The sequence below is a fragment of the Camponotus vicinus genome, unplaced genomic scaffold (genome assembly GCF_025532165.1).
Source record: "Camponotus vicinus isolate PSW18456_S1 unplaced genomic scaffold, iyCamVici1.0 SCAF_14, whole genome shotgun sequence".
NCBI classification, from domain to species: domain Eukaryota; kingdom Metazoa; phylum Arthropoda; class Insecta; order Hymenoptera; family Formicidae; genus Camponotus; species Camponotus vicinus.
In genome coordinates this window covers 5233958-5256114 of record NW_028141950.1, presented here as the reverse complement: position 1 = coordinate 5256114, position 22157 = coordinate 5233958, and the positions used below count along the sequence as shown (strand labels likewise).

The 22157-nt window shown below is 31.7% G+C and overlaps 4 protein-coding genes across 9 annotated transcripts; 2 read left to right on the top strand and 2 right to left on the bottom strand.

Moving 5' to 3' along the window:
- The first annotated feature begins 607 nt into the window (after window positions 1-607).
- LOC145965140 (uncharacterized protein C05D11.1) lies at window positions 608-7011 on the top strand. Its single transcript, XM_083088499.1, has 14 exons — window positions 608-885; window positions 1004-1245; window positions 1332-1500; window positions 1571-1734; window positions 2042-2563; window positions 2649-2903; window positions 2999-3172; window positions 3344-3580; window positions 3676-3856; window positions 3971-4223; window positions 4643-4829; window positions 4900-5043; window positions 5258-5568; window positions 5657-7011. Exons 1-14 carry the CDS (start codon window positions 714-716, stop codon window positions 5715-5717), a joined length of 3072 nt encoding a protein of 1023 aa, XP_082944625.1. The 5' UTR covers window positions 608-713; the 3' UTR covers window positions 5718-7011.
- On the bottom strand, window positions 5901-7601 carry LOC145965141 (uncharacterized). The gene is made up of 3 exons (XM_083088500.1): window positions 7334-7601; window positions 6563-6899; window positions 5901-6384 (listed from the first exon to the last, which is right to left on the bottom strand). Exons 1-3 carry the CDS (start codon window positions 7393-7395, stop codon window positions 6172-6174), a joined length of 612 nt encoding a protein of 203 aa, XP_082944626.1. The 5' UTR covers window positions 7396-7601; the 3' UTR covers window positions 5901-6171.
- A 1085-nt stretch (window positions 7602-8686) lies between these two features.
- Rab14 (RAS oncogene family member Rab14) lies at window positions 8687-13307 on the bottom strand. Of its 2 annotated transcripts, none has more exons than XM_083089080.1 (7): window positions 12845-13307; window positions 11679-11791; window positions 11056-11182; window positions 10846-10963; window positions 10577-10695; window positions 10424-10492; window positions 8687-10264 (listed from the first exon to the last, which is right to left on the bottom strand). In XM_083089080.1, exons 2-7 carry the CDS (start codon window positions 11782-11784, stop codon window positions 10147-10149), a joined length of 657 nt encoding a protein of 218 aa, XP_082945206.1. In that variant the 5' UTR covers window positions 11785-11791; window positions 12845-13307; the 3' UTR covers window positions 8687-10146. The 2 variants fall into 2 exon arrangements, with proteins under 2 accessions (XP_082945206.1, XP_082945208.1); XM_083089082.1 differs by having other exon boundaries at window positions 12856-13307.
- LOC145965476 (palmitoyltransferase ZDHHC17) lies at window positions 12623-22047 on the top strand. 5 transcript variants are annotated; one of them, XM_083089076.1, is made up of 4 exons: window positions 13158-13820; window positions 15314-15544; window positions 19212-19330; window positions 19952-22047. In XM_083089076.1, the coding sequence occupies exons 3-4, from the start codon at window positions 19225-19227 to the stop codon at window positions 20530-20532; spliced, it is 687 nt and encodes a 228-aa protein (XP_082945202.1). In that variant the 5' UTR covers window positions 13158-13820; window positions 15314-15544; window positions 19212-19224; the 3' UTR covers window positions 20533-22047. The 5 variants fall into 5 exon arrangements, 3 of the variants coding, with proteins under 3 accessions (XP_082945202.1, XP_082945203.1, XP_082945201.1); XM_083089077.1 differs by lacking the exon at window positions 15314-15544 and adding an exon at window positions 14395-14470; XR_014436722.1 differs by lacking the exons at window positions 15314-15544; window positions 19212-19330; window positions 19952-22047 and adding exons at window positions 16257-16416; window positions 16571-16809 and having other exon boundaries at window positions 12848-13820.
- The last annotated feature ends 110 nt before the right edge of the window (window positions 22048-22157 follow it).

Genomic DNA, 22157 nt, shown 5'->3' with positions numbered 1-22157 from the left:
GTTTTATAAATAATCAATTAAAGATGAATCTATAAATATATTAAAATTTTTCTATAATTTAATATTCCGCTTGTAAATTATATAATGCATAGAATATTTCGGAACAGTAGCGCGTTATTGTTTACATATTACGGTCTCGTTGTCATGTGTGTGTGTGTGTGTGTGTGTGTGTGTGTGTGTGTGTGTGTGTGTGTGTGTGTAGAGAGAGAAAGAAAGAGACAACCACAAAATTTTATTTAAAAAATTAAAATTAAGAATTTATTTATATTTATACACATAAGCGTCTTGCTATATAGCACTGGTGCTACCGGCATTTCGTACACATAGCACGGAACAAAACCAGAAATTGTGCACGTTATATGTTACCCTCTGAGAACATTCGTGGCTTCGTAGTTCACGTTTTTATCGTTCACAGAGGGCGTATCGCTTTCAGGAATGATCTAAAAGTCTCTGAGCAAAGTCGAAAATTGTCAAGGTACGATCGAAAATCATATCCGTAGGGTACAGTAACGCTCAATTGACCAATCAGGATAAAAGGAGTACAAATTTCTTTGTCCTGATTGGTCACTTAAATATCACTCTACACGAATAGAATCTTCAAATGTAACGCAGTATCTGACAGTCTTCACGATCGTTCGTCGCACAGCTGAAGTTGGGGTTGGTGTTAAGAGCGATTATACTTGACGGGATTTACGCGTCTAAATCTGTCCGATATGCCGCCTGTCGATAGCTCTCCGAGAGGAAACATGGGCGGATTTCAGCAAATATGTTCGCTAAAAGTCAACGATACGATTCCGTTCCATATGTACAGATCCACGAATACCGGCATTACAATTTGTATCGCAGAGGTAGAGGGACCAGTTGTCAGCGGCTATTTTAATCTGGGTAATTGACATACGCATATTTAGATTAGAAATAATTTTGTAAATGCTTGTTGATGTCAACTCTTTCGACAATGAAAAGATTGTTTATCTGTTTTTATTTCCATCAATTCTGTAATCAGTCACCGAAGCATTTGATGATGATGGTCTTCCTCATACATTGGAGCATCTTATCTTTTTGGGGAGCGAGGAGTATCCTTACAAGGGCCTGTTGGATCTCTGGGCTAATAGGTGCCTTGCATCTGGTACTAATGCTCATACATGTTCGGATCATACTTATTATACTATGACAACAGCTGGTAGCGAAGGGTTTCTCTCCTTAATGCCAATATATCTTGAACATATTCTTTATCCTACTCTTCCGGTAAGATTTTAATAATTTTTATTATATGAGTAGCAATTTTTTTATATAAATTATGAGATGTTTAACGCTTCTGTATATTTTGATAGGATGCAGCGTTTCTTACAGAAGTACATCATATTACTGGTGAAGGAAAAGATGCTGGTGTAGTTTACTGTGAAATGCAAGGTAAAGAAAATACAGGAGAATGTATAACACTTACAGAGTTATCAAAAGCGATGTATCCTGGGAAATGTGGATATAAATCTAATACTGGAGGTATGTATGAAAATGTATACATAATTGAATCGCAAACATTGTATTTTGAATATTATTTATCTTTACATAGGCGCGTTGAAAAACTTGCGAGAAAGTACTAATAATGAGAAAGTTAAACAGTATCATAAGGATTTTTATAGACCAGAAAATTTGACTGTATTTATAGCAGGTCAAGTGAAACATGCTGATGTTTTCCAAGCATTAATGCCCTTAGAACAAAAAATAATATTGAAGGTATGCTAAACTTGATTTTAATTTTAATATTATTAATTCAATTTCAAATTGTTAATTTTATAAGTTAATAACATAAAGATAGTGTAGAATAAAGGCAGACTATTACAAATTATTATTAAAGGTTATTAAAAATATTATTAAAAATTATTTTTATAAATAGAAAGTTATTTAATACAAGTATGTTTTGGAGATATATATAATCTTGACATTATTTTAATAATTTTAAATTTGCCATAATCTTAATATTTAATTTATATTTTCTTATATTTATATATTTTTTTTAACTTTAAAATTATTTAAATTGAAGGGAAAAAGGGGTTCATTTAAAAGGCCTTGGCAGACTGTAGTTGAACCACTTTCAAAAAGTGTGGATCTAGATGTCTATTATCCATGTGATGATGAAGACAATGGAATGGTCTATGTTGCTTGGCGAGGACCTTCTACCGTTTATGAAGTGTATGATTATCTTGGTTGTTGTTTGCTTTTGAAATATCTTACTGATACATCTGTCAGTCCGTTGCAAAAGGAATTTGTCGAGAGAGATGACCCTTATGCCAGCAATGTGGATTATGAACCATATGAATTTTCGACTTCAGCCTTGAGCTTTATGTTTGAAAATGTGCCGAAAAGTAAAATTCCTCTGCTCAAGGATTCTTTGCTGAAAGTATTGAATGATATCTGTTGTGTTGGTAACATAAACATGAGAAGAATGAAGGCTGTAATCCATAGAAATATTCTTGAAACTCTTAGTGCCTTGGAAAACGATCCGCATGATACAATTGCAGCTATGCTCTTTGGACATATATTGTATGGAAATACAGATGAAGATGTACGTGTTATGTTATTACACTTATTCACAAGTTACATGTTATTTAATATATCGAGATTATATTTGACTTTATTCTCTTTAACAGCTTGATCAGAGATTAAACAGTATACATGATCTAAAGAAATTAAAAAATGAGCCTGAATCATATTGGGTAAATCTTCTTAAAAAATATTTTATTCTTGCACCAATGATTGTTGTGAAAGGCATACCTAGTATAGAAAAGCAACGCACGTTAACTCAAGAAGAGGAGAAACGAATAGCTAAACAGATAGAAAAATTGGGAACTGATGGTTTAGAGCAAAAAGAGATAGAACTTCAGCAAGCCATTAAGGAAAACGAAGTATATGTCTAAATATGCTGCTATATAAATAACGACAATATTTGTATAATATTTTATATTTAATGACTTTTAACCTTATTATTGCTATTTTTAAGAAACCTGTACCCGATGAAGTATTAGCAAATGTGCCTATACCTAGCACAGAGTCCATTAATTTTCATCATATTAAAAGTTACACGACTGAAACGTCCGAACAGCATTCTAGATTAGATGTCACTAAACTGCCATTTTTTACCTATTTAGATCATGTTAACACAAACTTTGTTTATGTGAGTATTGTTTTTATTTAATATTTTTATTAATTAAAATATATAATTTTCAGAAATATGTAAAAGAAATCTTTCACTTTGCAAAAACATTATAATATTATATTTAATAGTTATTGCATTGATTACTGAATATGATATATATTAATTAATTGTCTTTATTTCTAAATTCAGCTATTTGTCGTCATGGACACTGCCTCTATTAATAGAGAATATAGAAGATATATTCCATTATTGTTGGAAGTTATTATGGAATCTCCAGTGAGAAGAGATGGCCAACTGATTCCTTATGAAGAAGTAGTAGCCATATTGGAAGCTGATACTATAGGAACTGCTACACAAATTGGTTTTAATAATTCCACAAGATTCTCATGTGGATCCTACAGTCATAGTATTTACTTAATGCTTCAAGTAATATATAAATTGCTTTTAATATTTTCTTTCATGAAAGAGTGGTTATGATTATTTAAAAAAAGATTATAATTTTCACATATCCTTTTGCATAGCTTGAATTAGAAAAGTATGAGAAAGGTGTACAGTGGATTAAAGAGCTTTTGTATGATACTGAATTAACAGTTGATAGATTAAAAGTAATAGCAGCAAAAATGGTAAATGATGTGGCCCAATTAAAGAGAAGGGGACATAAAGTAGTGGGCGATTTAATGAAAGGAATAATATACAATAAAGGTAAACTTTCATTTTTTAAATCAATAATTGTATACTTGAAAATACAATATAGTGTAAATATGACAAAGTGTAAAAGATTGATATTTTTATATGTATTTTTTTTTTTATTTCTAGATAGCAATCCTTTTACATCCAGTATGTTACGGCAACAAAAATTTCTTACTGATATGGTAGAACGTTTGAATGACAGTGTAGGCCAAAAGGAAGTTATAGCAGAAATCGAATCGGTCAGAAAAACTGTGACATCATTGAAAAATATGGTTTTATATATCGCTGTTAATGTCGATAAATTAACGGTGCAAGTTCCAGACGTCTATGCCCCATGGAATAAATTTTTTTCTGATGTGGCAACATCAGAGAAGGCAAAGTAAATATAGTTTTTGTAAATCATTTAAATGCTGCAATGTTTGGATTTTTGGCTATTTTTAATTAATTTAATTTTTTTTTATTATATTACAAGCAAGACAAATAATTTAGAAAAAGGCCAAATAGATTTTTAATCAATTTTTAGAATCTGTTACAGTCTTGAGTTGTAATTAAAATCTTTCCTTTCTTTATCAAATAGTAAAGTTAAAACATTTGTTTTTAAGATAGCCCAATATAAAAATGGCTTATTGAACTTAAACAACTCTAAATTTCTTCTTAACTCAGACTAGGGCATTTTGATTCCTTATAATTGCCCTAGTTTGAGTTAATTAAGAAGATTACAATATAAAGATATATAATATATTAATATTTAAATAATAAGTTTTAGCAATAAGAGATTAATAAATAAATGAATTTTAGGCTTAATGTTACTGCTGACTGGTTATTGATGAATCCTGCAGAGGATATTACTCTCAATGGCTGTGTCACGGGATTGGGATGTATAGAATCTTCATTCTTTTGTCAGACTTGTCCAGGCATAAGCGATTATCAGAGTCCTGATCTGCCAGCTTTGGCCGTCTGTTTGCAGTATTTGACACAAACGGAGGTAAGCTTATGATAATTACCGATTGAAAATTCGATCAAATCGCAGTTATTTCGAAAATATATAATTTCAGGGACCCATGTGGAGGTTAATCCGAGGACAGGGACTTTCATACGGATACAGTATTTATCCTAAACCAAATGAAGGACTATTGTATCTGACTCTTTTTAAAGCTACAAATGCGGTAGCTGCATACAAGGAGACGAAATCGATAGTGGTATATATAATAATAATAATTTTATTAAGAATATAAAATGAACAAACTATAAAAAATAGATCGATATCAGATATAAAATTTAAAAAATTTATAATGAATGTCGTGATAACAGCGAGAAAATTGCTGTTTAAATAAATAATAACTATACGTAATTGATATGCATATCTAATTTTTAAAATAATAGTTATAAAATTATAAATGTTTTCTATTGCAGGAAGCGCATCTTGCTGGCGATAAATGGGAGAAGCTCCTTTACGAATCGGCGAAATCGTCTTTGATTTTCGAGATTATTGAACAAGAAAAAACTATAGGTGATATTGTAACTCAATCGTTATTGTCCTATTTTAGAAACGTGCCACATGATTATAATCATCAAATGGTGCGACGTATTGCCGCCGTTACTATGGATGATGTGACTCGTGTGGCGGCTTTGTATCTCAAGCCATTGTTTGATCCGAAAAAATGTAAAACTACCATAGTATGTCATCCCTCGAAAGTCGCGGAAATAGGCGAGGCCTTTAAAGAGTAAGCAAATGATTATTTTGTCCTTTTCTTCTTTTATTTATATATATATTATGTATATGTATATAATATTTATATAATTTTTTTACAGAATGAGTCAAAATCTTAAACTGTACAATTGCCTTGAAGAAACATATTTAAGTGAGTGGTGAAAGGAGATTTATCCATTAATTCAAATCTTGAAAAGCATATTTTATATGCTTAATTAATTAAAAATATAATTCATACTTTACATTCTTTTTCACAAACGTTATCAAATTGAATTTGATAAGTTTTGGAAGAATTTAGAAAAATACATGCAAAAATCTCACAATACATAATATTAAAAATGCTGATTGTTACGTGTTGTAATAACATTTCCTTTTATTCATTTTTTGGTACAAGTAACACCAAGCATTTATAAAAACAGACTTGAAACAGACTTTTGTATTTCTAATATATAACGAAAAGAAGATGTAATAACAATTATTAGTGTCAAAGATATATCAAAAAGATTTAATGTAGAGAGAGACTAGATATATTTATATCATATAGCAATGTTTTCATCAAAAATAAAGATTCTTTATATATGTGTATATAAAGTGCGCTTTGTATTTTCTAATATGATTAGGAAGAAACTGATACAGTTTCTATTTCTAACGCTGATACGCCATGTTGTTTGATTGGCGAATAGACGCCACCATAAATTTGAAATTCAAATGTAGTAATATTTGCTGTATCCAGAGGCTCACCATCCGGAATTTCGCGTCCACGATAATAAGACTTGAAATCTTTCAGAGGTAATGTTATCGTAAAAAATTCGTTGTCTGATATTGGCACCTAAAGGGAAAAATTTCGAAAAATGCTTATATTAAAAGGAGCCTTTTAACATGACATTTTATTTTAACAAAAATTCTGAAGTTTAGAAATGTCCAAAAAATGCTAGTAGAAAATAAATATATAATATAATAGCAAAGAAGATAAATAAAACTGTTATAAGACTTAATGAAAACTTTACTGTAAAGAATTGTTCATAGCTGAGATCCTCATTGGAATTCTGTCCTCGGTGTTTGAGATTAATCTTGTAATGATTATTTTGCCCCTGTCCTCGACATAAAATTTCAATATTCTTAAATCTTGACAGATTAAAATTTACTGACTTTCTAATGCCAGCAAAACCAGCACCATTTGGTTGCGGATTTAGCAATGTGAAGAAAACTGCTCTCTGAAAGAGCTGACTTGTTTGCAATGTTAATACAGCTTTTGATTTTCCCACAGTTCTCACAGTGTCAGAAACTTCTCGCCAATCATCCAAGCTTTGCACATTTGTGAAATCAAACAGCATCATTTTATTCCTAGTTAAATTCACATGATATATAAAGACATATAAAACATATAAATATATAGAAACATAAAAAACATATAAATTTATTCTAACTAAATATAATTGAAATTCCATTCATAATCATTATAGATAATTTTATGCAATTAAGATATTTCGTTGAATCTGTGAAAAGCATTCAAATAATTAAACAAAAAGGTGTATAATTATTATGAAATTTAACCTATTTATTTCGTTACTTGAATGCACAATTTAATTATTAGAATTGTTGAAATTTATTTTTGCTTATGCTGAATAAAAGTATAAATAAATGAAAACCCGGAGAACCTATTTACTTGCAATCATTTATAATATTTTTATATTTAATTTTTTAATTGTAGAAAAACTTATCAAAATCTTAAATCCAAAGTGTGTATATATAATTTTTGTGCAATGATGATATTTTACCCTGTTGCAAAGTCACACAATGCACACGTCGCGATGAAAACGACGATACTTTGTAAATTCATGTGCGTTTCAGGATATTATTTTCTCAAAGGATAATGACATATTTATCAAGATGAGTCATATTTAATTATTCTTCAATGGTAAAATGCTGACAGCTGACAGCTGATATGGACGTGCAATTGTGTTACTCACAGTTCGGAATTTGAATATCTATGACATTTACGAGCACGTGTTATTTAATATCAAAGCGTTATTTAATGATATAAAAAACGCGAAAACAATTTTTAACAATAATAATTTGTATGTAACTTTTTCACAACAAAATTTATCTTATTTATGTAATCTCTTTTTTGAGGTTATATTTCATTTTTTTTTAAATTTATTACTTTAAAAATTCGAAAAAAATGTTAATACATTAATAATTTTTATAAATAAAATACAGTTATAATATTTATATGCAACACATCTTTGTTATTTGTATTACAAAAAAATATTGTCAATCATATAAAGGCTTTTAAATAGCGTTATTTGATAGATATACATAAATTCGCAAATAATTGAATCTTTTATTATATAAGTTTTATTCATTATATCTATAGTATACAACTAAATTGTGCTGCACAAGTTATTGAATATAAGTAACGATGTAATTAATTCCATACCCACAAATCTTATAGTTTTTTAAAATTTTATATATTCTATATTTATTTTTATAGAGCTTTAAAAATTTGCATTACTCCATGAAATAAGAAAGCTATAAGACAATAAAAACATTTTTGTCGTGGAAAAAATGATTATATGTAGAAAACAGAAAAGTAAAATATGAAAAATATTTTGCGATATAAAAATACAAAACCAAAAATTTTTTACATAAAATGAGTTTTATTTTTTTTGTTGATTAAATATTGAAAAAAATCTTCGGTATTAACACTTAATTTTATAACTATATAGTGGAACAAATTCCATGATAAAAACAGATACAAAGATTTTTATAAAATAATACTATAGGTGAAGAGAGAGAAAGATCCTTATATATTTATTTCAATGAATTAATTATATATGTCTTGGCAAAGAAAGTATTCTTTAACAAAAAGAAAATTGCATCTTTTTTGTTAAAGCATCATGTAGAAGTATTCCTTGGCATCTTCTCATATTCATATTTTATAAACTAGACATAAAGACAAAGATTTATGAATAGATGAATTTTTCTATTGCAGCAAATAAATTTTTTAAATTATTGCTATTGAATATATGATTGAAAGAAAGGAGTATATTAATTCCAAATTTGGTTTATACATTGCCTCTTGAAATATTTTAAATATCATTTTTAAAGGGTATAATAAAATAATCGCATTTGTTATTTGAATAGATCGATAAAACTTTGATCAAATTTATTTGAGACGATTCTTCGCGCATTTTCTTGCGTTATCAATACAAATCGTTTACAGGTCACACAACATTGAAAAGAATATAAATCATTTTATGTTCATTGCAAATTTTTTCTACTTAATTTCTCTTCTCTTTTTCGCCTCTTTTAGCCATATCAATATTACCTTTGTATCATCGAACCATAACAAGATAGAACTTACATAACTTGTGTGTGGAAGAGTGCATCAATTAATATTAATTTTGGTTTAAATTTCAATGTGAGACTTCTATACAATAGACAGCACTTGAAAAGAATTTGCTCTCTGATTCAAAAGCATAAAAGCATTACATGTTAATTTGTAGATTTTTGCTTAAAAAAAAAAAAAAAAAAGAAAAAGAAAATGCTAAAACACGCAAGTTATATATACATACATATATATATATATATATATATATATATATATATATATATATTCAAAGCTGCATTCACGTAATATTCATTTAACTGTGTTGATGATAATTTGCTATGTTATTTATACTTTTTTATAAATAAAAAATGATTTTTAAACAATGATAAATATTAAAAAAGAGAAATAGTAAAAGTATATTTCCATCTTAACTTGTCATTAAAGCACAATGTTAAATTTATATATATGTTTATATTTCATTAAGAATAGATCATTAGATATAGATCTTTTATCTATGTTAACAAAAAAAAAAATAATTTTTTTGATCCCTCTAGTTTTTCTCTTTATCTATATTAAGTTTTATAGGTAACTGAAATCATAAAGCCCACATACATAAATGTGCATATCTTGTCAAATAAAGAAGGTTTAAAAAGTGATTGAAATATATGACTTATAATTTGTTAATTTTCATTGATTAAATTTCTTAAAGCAAAAATTTGTATGTTACAATAAATATGTAATCCTCCCATGCAGATATAAATGTAAATTTCATCACTCGTCCACCGTATTGTTTAGCAGAAATTTTCAGTCAAACATATGAGAAATACATTGATCGGCTTCTATGCATATATACTCGAAACGAATTATTTTTTCTCTTGACAGCTTTGCAACAAAATGCATGAAATATACAAAATATCTATATATGGAAATAGTATAGAAGTTGCAATAATCATACAAAAGTTGTATCACCGAGAGATCACTAACTTTTGCTGCGTCAAAAACTAGTAGTATTATTGGAATCACTTTTATGACTTATGTCTATATTATGTCGATATTTATCACTGTAAATCGACGCAAAAAAAAAAAAAAATTAAATATGATTCGTTTTTCATTTCATTTTTCTTTTAAGTAGACTTTGCTTATCAAAGGGAGGATACAGGCTACGAGATAATCTGATCAGCTACACTTAGTACAAATCATATATGCATTAATAGTACCGATCAATTAATATATCTATATACAAACAAATAATAAGACCTAACAGGAGCAAGAGTCCTTTCCACCCTGCTGTTCATTAGATACTCCTTGAAGACTGGTGCGACCCGGTTGACTGGGATTATGTTGTACACCAGACTCTGCTGCATTTAGGTCCAATCTATAAAAAAAAATAGAGATGCATTATAACTCATGTTAAAGTCAATTAATTTATAACTTAATAATTATAAATTAATTATAACAATTATACTGTAATTTTTTTATTTTATATTATTATTTTTATATTATTATTATATTATTTTGTTTATATATAACTCACCGTCCGTCTTGTATACTTTGGAATATTTTCTTTGCAGTTTCCAAGAAAGCTTCCTCCACATTATGCCCTCTGTTTAAAAAATTAAAACACAATTTTTAATTTGCACAATCGTTTTAAGAATTTATATTTTGTTTAAATATTAAAAGAACTTACGTCTTTGCGCTAGCTTCGACAAACATCAAACCATGTTCATCGGCAAACTGTTTTGCTTCTTCATAAGTAACATCACGTTGTCCTTCAAGGTCACTCTTGTTACCAATTAAGAATATAACCTATAACAGGAATTAATTTATTTTTATGTTACTTGGTTGTTTATAAACGTAATATTCTCTTCTGTGCATTACGCAGATGTAAAATTACAAGCCAATTAAATAAGGAATTCTTATAACTGTTATGGCATGTAATATTAGCAATATGCGTACAGTGCTTGGATTTGTCAAATTTCTTGTATCTGTCAGCCAGCTACTGAGATGATTGTAAGTTGAACGACGTGTAATATCGTACACCATTAAAGCTCCAGCCGCACCCCGATAATACGATCTAAGAAGAAATATTTCTTTGTGTGCACTATAATCTTATTTTTAGTACTTGGCGAATATTCTTTGTTATCCCAAATGTTGCACAATTATTACCTAGTAACTGCCCTGAATCGTTCTTGCCCTGCAGTGTCCCATATCTGCAGTTTTATCTTCTGTCCTGCTACTTCAATAATCCTAGTTCCAAATTCGACACCGATAGTATGTGGACAATCTGCCATAACTAAATTTATACAAACATTTACATGTAATCATTTATTTTTTAATTTTTTTTTCTTTGTAAATACAAAATATAATCAAGAATAATTTATATTGCTTATATCGCTCTCCAACATTTAAAGAGACTTATAAATACTAAAAAAGATATAGAAAATTTTATCTATAACAATTTCGCGAAAAGATAATAATTTTCTATTTCTCTCTCTACAATTTATTTACAATAAAGAGCTTTTGTGAACAGGTATGTTAAGGTAGAAATTAGCACACTGTTATAAGTATTATCCATGCTACGCATAATATATATGCACAATATGCTATAGTATAGTCACATAATTGTATACATGACTCCAGCATTTTCCATAGAAATGAGTCATGAGGAAAAAAAAGAATTATAAAACATAAAATTTTATAATTTAGTATGATTCTTATTTATATGAATTTATACAAGAGTGTATAATACATTATATTTGTATAATGCATACATTTATTTTATTACTTACATTTTTTTTCTGTAAACTGATGAAGCAGGCACGATTTGCCTACTCCCATATCCCCTATAATGATATATTTAAAGATGTAGGAATAGTTATATGGGCCGGTCGACATCTTGCACCTGCAATTAAAACATTATGGAAAAATGAAGTTGTATTTATATGTATCCTTATCTCTTAATTATCTGATATAAGCAATAAAAATTAAGTTTATGGCTTAGTGAAGTTTATTGGAAGCTCTTTTAGACGATATTGTATAACTTATGCTTGTGTGTGTGTTGTGAAGAAATTTCTTTCATGTTTATTATCATGAGATATTTGAGGTATTTGAGATTATCTTTATCTATTTGTATATTCATTAAAATGAGATTATATTTCAGAGTAGTCCATTCTGTTTCATTCAATATGAGATAACAGATGAATCATAAGTGTACTCTAGACAGGTGAGAATCTTGTAAAGCAATGTCAATGACCACATGTAACTATTATTGCCAATTATATAAAAGTAATTAAAAAGTTACATATGATTATCCGTAAGATTATCTTGCTTGATAAAGAAATACATATATTTTGTCTTTTTAAAGATAAATATTATATAATTATATAGTTTTGATAATTGATTGTAGAAAACAAGCATAATGACTTTTATATTTTATGAAAACTTTATATTAATACATATTATATATATAATTATATTTATACACGATAACAGTTTAGAGAAAGAAATGAATGATTTATTAGCTTCGTGGGTTTTGTGTCGTGAAAACAAATTACACACGCATCTATGAATAATTCATGATTATCCTGATGAGAATTTTTTTCATTGTAAAGCTGAGCGTGGTAACAGAATCTCGATTTTCATCGAAATTAGACATGGGATCGGATTGATACGACGATCGATCAGACTCAAGAAACATGCGTGTCAGTTTTCCTCGGGGTTCGCGAGAAGCGAGCCTCCCAAGTCAACGTCAACAATAACTCGCACTGCCCACTCCCATAATTACGTTACGTCTAATTAGCGCAGTTTTCACGATCAACGAGGCGTAACGAGGGAATCGAAGGGAGGGAAACACGAGGCGAGGGAGAGGGACGTGATCGTTATCGGAGATGGACGATAACGCGGGATGCGATACGGGATCCTCCGCGATGTCAACAATGCGTCCAGGAGGTGTTACCTTACTCACACGTTCTATATTGGCGCCGCGTAGATGGTTGCTTACTGACAGCTGCGGGGCTGGGGGAGAGACTCTCTGCAGAGAGAGAGCACGGCGTTGTGTAAACACTTGGTGAACCCGAACGCAGCTCCTCCGGACGTGATTCACTCTGTCATCGGGTAGCTCGTACGCGCCAACTACGTCTCGCCCCCCGATATCACGCGCAATATGGCAGGCCGCGCTGTCGCTGACGACGATGGCGACGAGCAAACGTCAAACCACCTGTCACTCGCATTAACTCCTGGTCCGCCCGGCTGCGCTACCTTCGCTCGCTAAGCGGCCAACTTCTCGACGTTGCGGATGACAGATGGGACTTGTCGCGCGAACACGAGGACGTGGAAGAGGATCTATCGGGAGCGCGACGGCTACGTTTCTCTTGGTGTCTCCGACGTCACGAATGCCTCGACGGAAAATTTCGCGAAACGCGCGTCGTATCTAGATATCTTTGCATTCATGACTGTTGGTCATTATTCGAGGAAATAATTGTCTCAAGGCGTATCTCATGCGAGCACGTAGCCTTTGCACGCGAGACGCGCCAGCCAATCAACATCTCGCTCTTATAGACAAGCTGTAAATCGATTGGCGTTCCGCGTGTGACGGTTCTTATTGGACGAGGAATCAAAATGGCGTAGCCAATCGCGCTCGCCGTCGATTTATCCGACGAATCGCACATCAATTGTGATTCTTGAGTCTGTGGACGATGAGTCCAACATCGAATACTGCGTACTTTGGTCGATTCGTGTTGTCGTAAATTAAAGTACGTTTTTTATCGAGAGTAGAAGTTATAAGCTGAGAAAGTACATTAATCGGGTAGAAGATTCAAATACGAAGGACTTGTGGGGCGTGGCATATTGTCTTGATATTACATATACGTGTGGCTGTTTCTAAATCGTATCGCTGAGACATTAATTGTCTTTTTGGAACTCTTTTCCCTTAGGTAAGAGACTTTACCTTAATAACGTTACGAAAATCCCGCATGACGTAGTCATCGAGATAAGACAAGAATGTTTGTATCTTCAAGTTTTGCATCGTCTTGTTTTTTGTCTAGTTTTCATATAATATCGTGCATACATCCGAACGATTTGTTTTACTTTGTTTCGTTTCGTTTTGATTATTACAAAATACATAGGTAGGTTTTAATTTTTTTTTAGCCACAATTAGTTGCGGACATTTGTATTTTTAACACATGTATTGTGTACAAGATTACATGGATATATATTTATTTATATATCGTATGTAAAATTTTACACGAATATATTTTTATATGTTTTGATATATGTTTACCTTGTCATGTTCAACAATCATTTTTGAGATTAAAAGAGATAAACTCGATGATTACAAAATCAAAATTAAAACTAAAGGTTGATTTAAATGAGTTAATTGTTAGTATAATATATAATATAAGAGAGATATATATCACAATATGCATTCTTGAATTACTTCCAGTATTTTTGTTTGGTACTGACTTTTAATTTATTTAATTATATTTTATTTTAAAATAAAATTCGCAGAGGTTCAGATATAAATTGAAACGTGAGCTATAACAATGGCCGATCCCAGATCCAAACAATGGATGTAAAGGGACGAGTAAGTATTAATACAAAAATTCTTATGCAAATTGAGAAAAGTTTAACATTAAACCAGACATTTTGATTCTCGTCTTGGGAGAGATAAAAATGTTTGAATTAATATATACTCACACGCCTTTATATCCTCCATTTGGCTCTAGTATCGTTATAGTTTGTATATTTTACTTTCCTTTTCTACTCGTGTAATATGATAATGTAATCATCTTGTTGGTTTATCAATAAATACTGAAAAATGTTTGTGAATGTGATAATCTCTTTAAACTCTCTGGACCTTATAAAATGTTTGACATTTAATTTTGATAATTTTAATGAGATAATACCCATTATTGACATGAAGCATCATAACATTTTTATAAAGAAGTCTAACATGTTTATGTGAACATGTTACATATGTATCCATAGGTTGTGGTATATTACAGATTGTTTTAGCTGACTATGCCATACATTTTAGTACGTGGTAACCTAGCATCATACAGTCATAAATATCCCTGGAGGGTTCTTGTGTCAGGGCTTAAAGGTACGAATTCCTGCATATTCCGCTCTTGTACAAATGTACATATTACTCTTCCCTCTTGTTAAATTTTGCCACAATTAAACAATATGTTCAGCAACTTATCATAATTGAAAATTCTCTATATCACTTTTCTCTAAAATTTTCATATTATATGTTAATAATAATAAAAAATAATCATCAAAAGCTAGCAAATATTTAACATACATTTAGAAATTAGATTGATATATTGAAAATTATAGATAATATCTTTTGTAATTAAGAATCTTGCAAGTAGGTATGATAAAGAATCGAGTTTAGAGGTACAAATAATATTCAATTATGTTATAGCGGCTGACATAGAGCAATTGGGTCGCTTTACAAATATAGGTTATTGCGACGACTCAACGATAGTATATTTGCAACATCCTTGCATAATATTGACTGCTTTAGAAGTACTTGGTTACAAAGTCGTCGCATCTTCCAGTACTAGCATTAAGCAGGATTATAATGAATATATGTGGACTATGAGAAAAGAATTTCCAGAACCTGAACCTCAACCTGAACCTGTTGTAACAGCTGGTATGGTTCGAAATTAGTATAGCAGTTTTAAGAGCAATTCAAGAGCACATATCATAGTATAGTTGCAACATTATGCACAATTGTATTCTAATGCTTCTGTGAAAAATCATTTGTCTATCGATACGCTCCAGAAAATGCATAAGTTTCATCATTGAAAGTTTATAAAACTTCAGTGCTATCACTTACATATACATTATATGTGCTTACACATACATTAATCGCATTTCCAATGGAAAAAAATCTATTTATTTATAAAGGTTTTTGATCTTATCGATAAAAATTATTTATATAGTACTTTATAATATTTTAAAGTTATTTATATAGTACTTTGAAAAAAGTAATATCAGTTATAAAAAAAAATGTAATAAAAAAGTTACTATCTTTAAATAATCTATTTTCTATTGGAGATATGATACATTGCATCAACATACGTGTCAGCTTCAACATTTCATTCATTTCATTTGACCAGGAATGCGCCATTTATCTTGAAAGTGGCTTTAGTCAAATTGTTTTAAAATCTGCTCGAACAATATTTTATATAATAATTATTGAATTTGCATAAAATAAATGTGCTTTATATTGAAAAAAAAACAAACAAAGGTTCTATGTGTGTGTGTGTGTGTGAATTCTTTATTATCTAAGATACAGTATTTCAAAAAATTTTATTTTACATACATAAAATTTATGTGAATATTTGCTTATTGAAAAATAGAAATTTTGAAGCTGCATATATCTTCAAAATAAAACTGGAAAGCTACTCGTGTCTTTATATCAATTGTAACGAGAACTCAAGGGTTGAGGAATAGAGGAAAGTTCTCTTGTTGCTGGAATCATTTGAACGAAGAAGTATCACGAGCGAAAAATTTGATAAAGTAAATAAAAGCATCGCATAAACGCAGCTTTTTGAACTTTCGAATCGGGAAATTCGTCGAGGAATTTGCTTCGTAAAGAATGATTTTTTGTACCACTTTCGTGATAAACGGCTCTAATCGTCACTCACGTGCGTCACGTTTGCTTTTCTTCTAGAAGTAAAGCACAACGAGGTATAACGATACTTTTAGCGCGGCGATGGCAACCACGTCCAACGTCAAAAAGGACGTCGCCGACGAGGACGACGACACTTTCTATTACGTCGGTGTAAGGGCGTCCCCGTTCGCGGCCGATTGCGCTGTGTTTGGTCTGCCTTCGAAAGAGACATCGGCCCTACGTAGCCGCTTCCCGCTGTCCCCCACTAATACGAATATCGTGAATGGAATTATGCTCAAAGGTTAATATGACCTTCACTCTCAAGAAATTTTCAATGCTAACAGATGTTGCACGGGTCGCTGCTCAGAGTCCCAAAGCAGATTCTTCCAACTGTAAACTCTATAAAATGCACTAGTGTTTTATGAAAATATCAATTAATCGCGAGCTAACAAGTAGAAATAGATTTTTAGTAGAAACGAATAATAAGTATAGAGAAAAAAATTTTTTAAAGAGTCTAGTTTAGGTCAAATCTATCAGAGAAATTAGATTTTATCCATAAAATACTCTATATATAAGATAAATACAATTACTAATAATATTATGGTAATTTATTTGATTTAAGATTGCGATATTTAATAATTATGAAGAGTTTTACTTAATTTAATGGAAATTAGATTTCATTATATTAATACAATAATTCAAAGAAAAGTTTTGAACACAAAATTAGTATTATTATTGTTATTTAAATTTCTAAATATATAAGTATTAATTATAAATTTTTAAATATTAATATTAATTTTCTTGTGATATATCTTTTAGGAATTTACGTTGCCAAATTGATTTCAGGAACACCGTTCTCGGTCATAAATGCTCTAGCTGAACTCGGTTATCGAGTTATTTGTAGTTCTGGAGATACCGAAGTACTTTGGACATTGCAGCGGGAATGTTAATGATATAAAAAAATTGGGTCTTACCGTATATATACAATACCGTATATATTCTATTATATACCTAAACACATTTACTTGCAATTTTATATATATATCTGTGTTTTTATGAATCGAATTTTTACCAAGTGAATGAGATTTGTAAAATTATCCTCCTTTTCTGCATTTTTCTTTTATACATCTTGTAATTCTGGTGTTCGTCTACATCTAAGCGCGTTTTGGCGATATTTTACAATAGTTGTTACAAGCATATAATATTGTGTGGACCATCTGAAAGGCTTTATCTTATCAAATATTTTTTTAAGATATTTGATTGTATGGTTTTATATGTATCTCGCAAAGGATACATCAGGCGATCTCGCTTGGATACATATAAAATGCTCGTCATTAAAATAGAACATGTACAATATTTTACTGACTTGAAAATGGACACGTACAACATGTTAGTCATTGTTGTAAACGATAACATTAATAACGAATGTTTTTTGTATGTTATCGAATGTGACATTTTATATGCATATTTCAGCAATATCGCGAGTTTCTTTGTAACGGTTAATAACGGTTTCGAAAATGGCACGATAAAATTGCGTGATTATGATAAGACTGTCTGTGAGAGAGAGGTAATTTTGAAGATTGAGCCACCTTAAACTTTATGCACTCCTGTACCACATTTGTTGATAAATTATTATCTGCACTGACTTATATTACAGATAATAATTTATCAGCAAATACGGAAAATTCATCAGAGCAAAATAATGCGCCTTGGTACACACATTATATATATATCGAAGTATTGTATTTTGTGATATTTTTACCTCGTTGCGTGGAAAATGGGTTTTTTTACGCTTTATAGAAAGTTAGGGAACAAGAGTTTCATATAATCTAGGCTGATCCAAAGTGGCGCAATATAGATTGCTCCAAAACTGGTGAACATTGTCTTTAAATGTTTACCTTTTTGCGAGGAATAAAATTTTATTATATACGTACAAATAAGAATTTATATAATATCTTTATATATAATAATAACACACACATACACACACACACATATATATTATTGTAGCATCAATATAATACTTTTTCCTACCATGTGTATTGTACTTTTGGTAGTTTATCGTATAATTATTACGTACGATATCGTCCGAATCTTTGTCCAGAGAGTTTAAACGTAAAATTGTCATTTGATGTAGTGGTGTTATGGCGATGATTACTCTTACTTGTATATTAATATGTTGTCAATCTTACTGCAAATGGTATGTGTAAATCTAAGGTATTATTGCGATTGATAGTTTCTCATTTTTACATTAAACCAAATCGAAATTATATAAAATAATCATTATTTTATATAGTAGTGTATAACAATTATATATATTAATTTATATGTAAGAAAAAAAAATACATCCAATGACGTTAACGAAGAAATATTTAGTTACAATTTTTGACATTTGAATCAAATTTATAGAATTAAAATTCGCGGATATGATGAATTTTATATTTATATAAAATGTCACGCATGAATAGAGCTTTAAACTGTTTTGTACGATGCAATGGGGCATAGGCGCAGCTTGTAATTGAACAGTGTACACGATTATTTACAATATACAAGAAATATTGATAAATTTATGTATTATATATTTTATTATGCGATGAAAATCTTTGTTTCCTGAGAATATAAAAATAATCCTTTTTTCATACAAATATAATAATTAAGAGACTTGTGTCAAACTGATATAATATAGAATGACTATTTGCAGATGTAATAAAATAATGGCGCATTCTCACAATGATGGTGATACGTGTTGCCAAAGCAATAATTACGATGTCTATGAAACTTTAGATGAGATGAAATTCGCACGTGGACTTTGGAAGGCAGGTAATGAATGAACGTGAAAGTGATGCTTCTATTCGCGATGTAGATATTTACTCAAAATAATGAAAGATGGTAAATACGTAATGAAGTATTAGAAAATAGATTGCAAATGAATGGCTAACATATGTTCAAATTTGACTGTGCGTTTATTATAGGTTCCAATATCGGATTTATATCAATAGAAAATTTAACAAGATTCTATTTTCATATATAATCTGTATAAAAGAACTCGCGAGTGCGAGTAAGAGATTTTATTTTTGAACACAAATAATTGATAATTTATATAAACATGTGCTCGCGATTATTGAAAGATAGTTGTAAAGATTTATCGTGCAATATTCATGTATCAAGTGAAAACATATAATGAGAAAAAAAGATTATATATTATTTAAAAGATTTTATATTATTTCTATACATATATTTCAGATTAGAATAATTAATAGAAATCGAGATTGAGTTGTAGTAAGCTACCTATAATATTGAAAATTATAAAAAAAATATCTATCTAAATTTTAACTTTAATAAAAAGCGTTGTCTTTTATTTTTCGTCGATTCTCCGAGACTCTAGAAAAATGTCCAGTGATTGTCAAATTATATAGACTGACAAATGTTTTTTTTTTTCAGCGATGGATGGCGACTTCAATCGCGTGCAGTCTCTGCTGGAGAGACAATACGACCCCAGGGAGGTGGACTCTGCCGGTTACACCCCGTTGCATTATGCTGCGCGAAACGGGCATTCCGACGTGTGCGGTATGCTATTGTCAAACGGCGCGAACCCGGACGCTAGGACCCGATCTCTTAATGCGACGCCTCTGCACCGTGCGGCTTTAAAGGGTCATTTCGAAACCGTCGAAACGTTGCTGAACTACCGTGCGAACGCCAATCTCATGGACGCGGATGGCAAGACGGCTCTACACCGAGCGATCACAAAGTACGCCAGCTCCAAAGAAACTCTTCAGGATACGTCGTTGTTGAAAACTTGCAAGTTACTGCTACAACGTACCAATCTTAACATTAAGGATAATACCGGACAAACTCTGAAAAAATTTATCTTGGAAACATATAAGAAGACATTAGACGAATTGGGACCGGAAGATGCAGAATTAATGAAAGACTCATTTTTACAAGAGGCATTGGAAAGATATTGCCTAAGTTGCGGGCAAAAGAAACCGGCGACAATGTGGGAATTGCCTGACGATATATGATCAATCAAGGAAAGATGAAAAGTATAAAAGAATGGAAGAATTAAGAAAATAAGGAAAGTAAAATTAGAAATTAACAAAATTAAAAAATATATTATTTTTTATTGTTATTATTTATATAGAATTTTATTTAGAATTATTTATATAGAATACACATTTGTATATATATATTATGTTAGTATAATTTTCATTTTCCTAGTATAGTAATAATAAATAATAGAGACTTGTATGCATATTCATATCGATATATCGATATTTTTGTAAAGTGCAATCTCTCTCTTTTGACACTTGTACATGAATAAATGTACAATTATTTCATTTCAAATTGGTAGTACATTAGCGTTAAAAAGTTTAATTTAATTTAAGAATTTTAGATAGAAAATCTACGCGACTGCGAGCATTTAAAATTTTATAACAAAGACAATAACAAGAATTAATAAAGCATCGATACGTTCAAAGGAAGGAAAACAATGTTTATATACTTTTCAATAGCGACGCTAGTATCACAATTATAAAATTGGATTCATCGAAACTCAATTTCTCCAACGAGGAATAAGTTTCCAAATTAAAAATGTAATCTGTGAAAAATTTATCGCCTCTATTTCCAGCACGCCGCGACAAACATTCTCGTTAAAGCGCCCTACACGCGGTCGATCCATCCATCCATCCATCCATCCACCCACCCATCCATCCGTCCGTCCATCCGTTCGCGCGCGACAGACGAGAAGCCGGAGGGTCGTGCACTTGATATTGAATCGGTCCCGCTCGCGGCGGCTCGGTCGTTTCCGGCGACGCTCGGCGAGCGCGACATATATTCTCCGGCCGCCGGAGCCCCGCGAGCAGCGCGACGCCATCTCGCGGCCGCGAGTCGCTCCCGTCGTCGTTCGCGGTGCGGCCGCGCCAGTCGTTGCACGACGCGGAGTCGTCAGTTGTTTGACGAGTGTTATCAACCGCGGTTTGTTTGTGCGTGCGGAGTCGCGTGCGGGTACGTTCTCGCGCGCTTCCGTCCGTCGTGTTTCGCGTCCGTTTCTCGCGACCCCGACGACGATCCTCCTGCGACGGAGGCGGCTCGCGCGACAATCGGCACGTCGCGACCGCGTCTACGAGATCGCAAGCCGTTCTCTCGAGCCCGTGTCTCGCGGCGGCCACCGCGGCTGTTGTCGTCCACGCCCGTTTCGCTCCGGTTTTCACGGCCCGCGGTCGCGAGGCGCGAGCTCCGCTTCTCGTCGCCGATCGACGCTCGAGAGGAGGAAAGAAGGAACCGACGACGAAGCGAAGGTAGAGACAGAAAGAGAGCGCGCGAGAGAGAGAGAGGCGATGTAACGTCGTCGCGCTGTGACGTCACGCACGTCGGGTCGCGCTAATCGAGTACACACACGCGCGCGCGAATTCAAACACAGGCTGAGCGGACAGCGCGCGCGCGCGCGCTCTCCGTCCGTCCGTCGTCGTGTCATCATCGTTACTCGCCGCTCCGTGTATACAAACATATTTGTGTATTTTATCGACGAGAGAGAAAGAGAGAGAGAGATAGAGTGCGTCTGTCGCGTGCGGTGAGATAAAGCGGGACGAAGGGGGGACCGAGAGAGAGAGATAGATAAGAAAGGGAGCAACAGCGAGAACGGAGAAAG

Bases quoted from the DNA above. Each gene is read 5' to 3' on its own strand.
- LOC145965140 (XM_083088499.1), top strand. From the start codon at position 714: ATGCCGCCTGTCGATAGCTCTCCGAGAGGAAACATGGGCGGATTTCAG. The intron at 1,501-1,570 runs GTATGTATGAAA...ATCTTTACATAG, and splicing joins ATATAAATCTAATACTGGAG to GCGCGTTGAAAAACTTGCGA. The intron at 3,173-3,343 runs GTGAGTATTGTT...TTCTAAATTCAG, and splicing joins TTAACACAAACTTTGTTTAT to CTATTTGTCGTCATGGACAC.
- LOC145965141 (XM_083088500.1), bottom strand. From the start codon at position 7,395: ATGAATTTACAAAGTATCGTCGTTTTCATCGCGACGTGTGCATTGTGT. The intron at 6,900-7,333 runs GTAAAATATCAT...GAATTTAACTAG, and splicing joins TTGTGTGACTTTGCAACAGG to GAATAAAATGATGCTGTTTG. The intron at 6,385-6,562 runs GTAAAGTTTTCA...TTTTCCCTTTAG, and splicing joins GCTATGAACAATTCTTTACA to GTGCCAATATCAGACAACGA.
- Rab14 (XM_083089080.1), bottom strand. From the start codon at position 11,784: ATGTCGACCGGCCCATATAACTATTCCTACATCTTTAAATATATCATT. The intron at 10,696-10,845 runs GTACGCATATTG...TTCCTGTTATAG, and splicing joins ATTTGACAAATCCAAGCACT to GTTATATTCTTAATTGGTAA. The intron at 10,493-10,576 runs GTAAGTTCTTTT...TTTTTTAAACAG, and splicing joins GTCGAAGCTAGCGCAAAGAC to AGGGCATAATGTGGAGGAAG.
- LOC145965476 (XM_083089076.1), top strand. From the start codon at position 19,225: ATGGCGCATTCTCACAATGATGGTGATACGTGTTGCCAAAGCAATAAT. The intron at 19,331-19,951 runs GTAATGAATGAA...TTTTTTTTTCAG, and splicing joins ACGTGGACTTTGGAAGGCAG to CGATGGATGGCGACTTCAAT.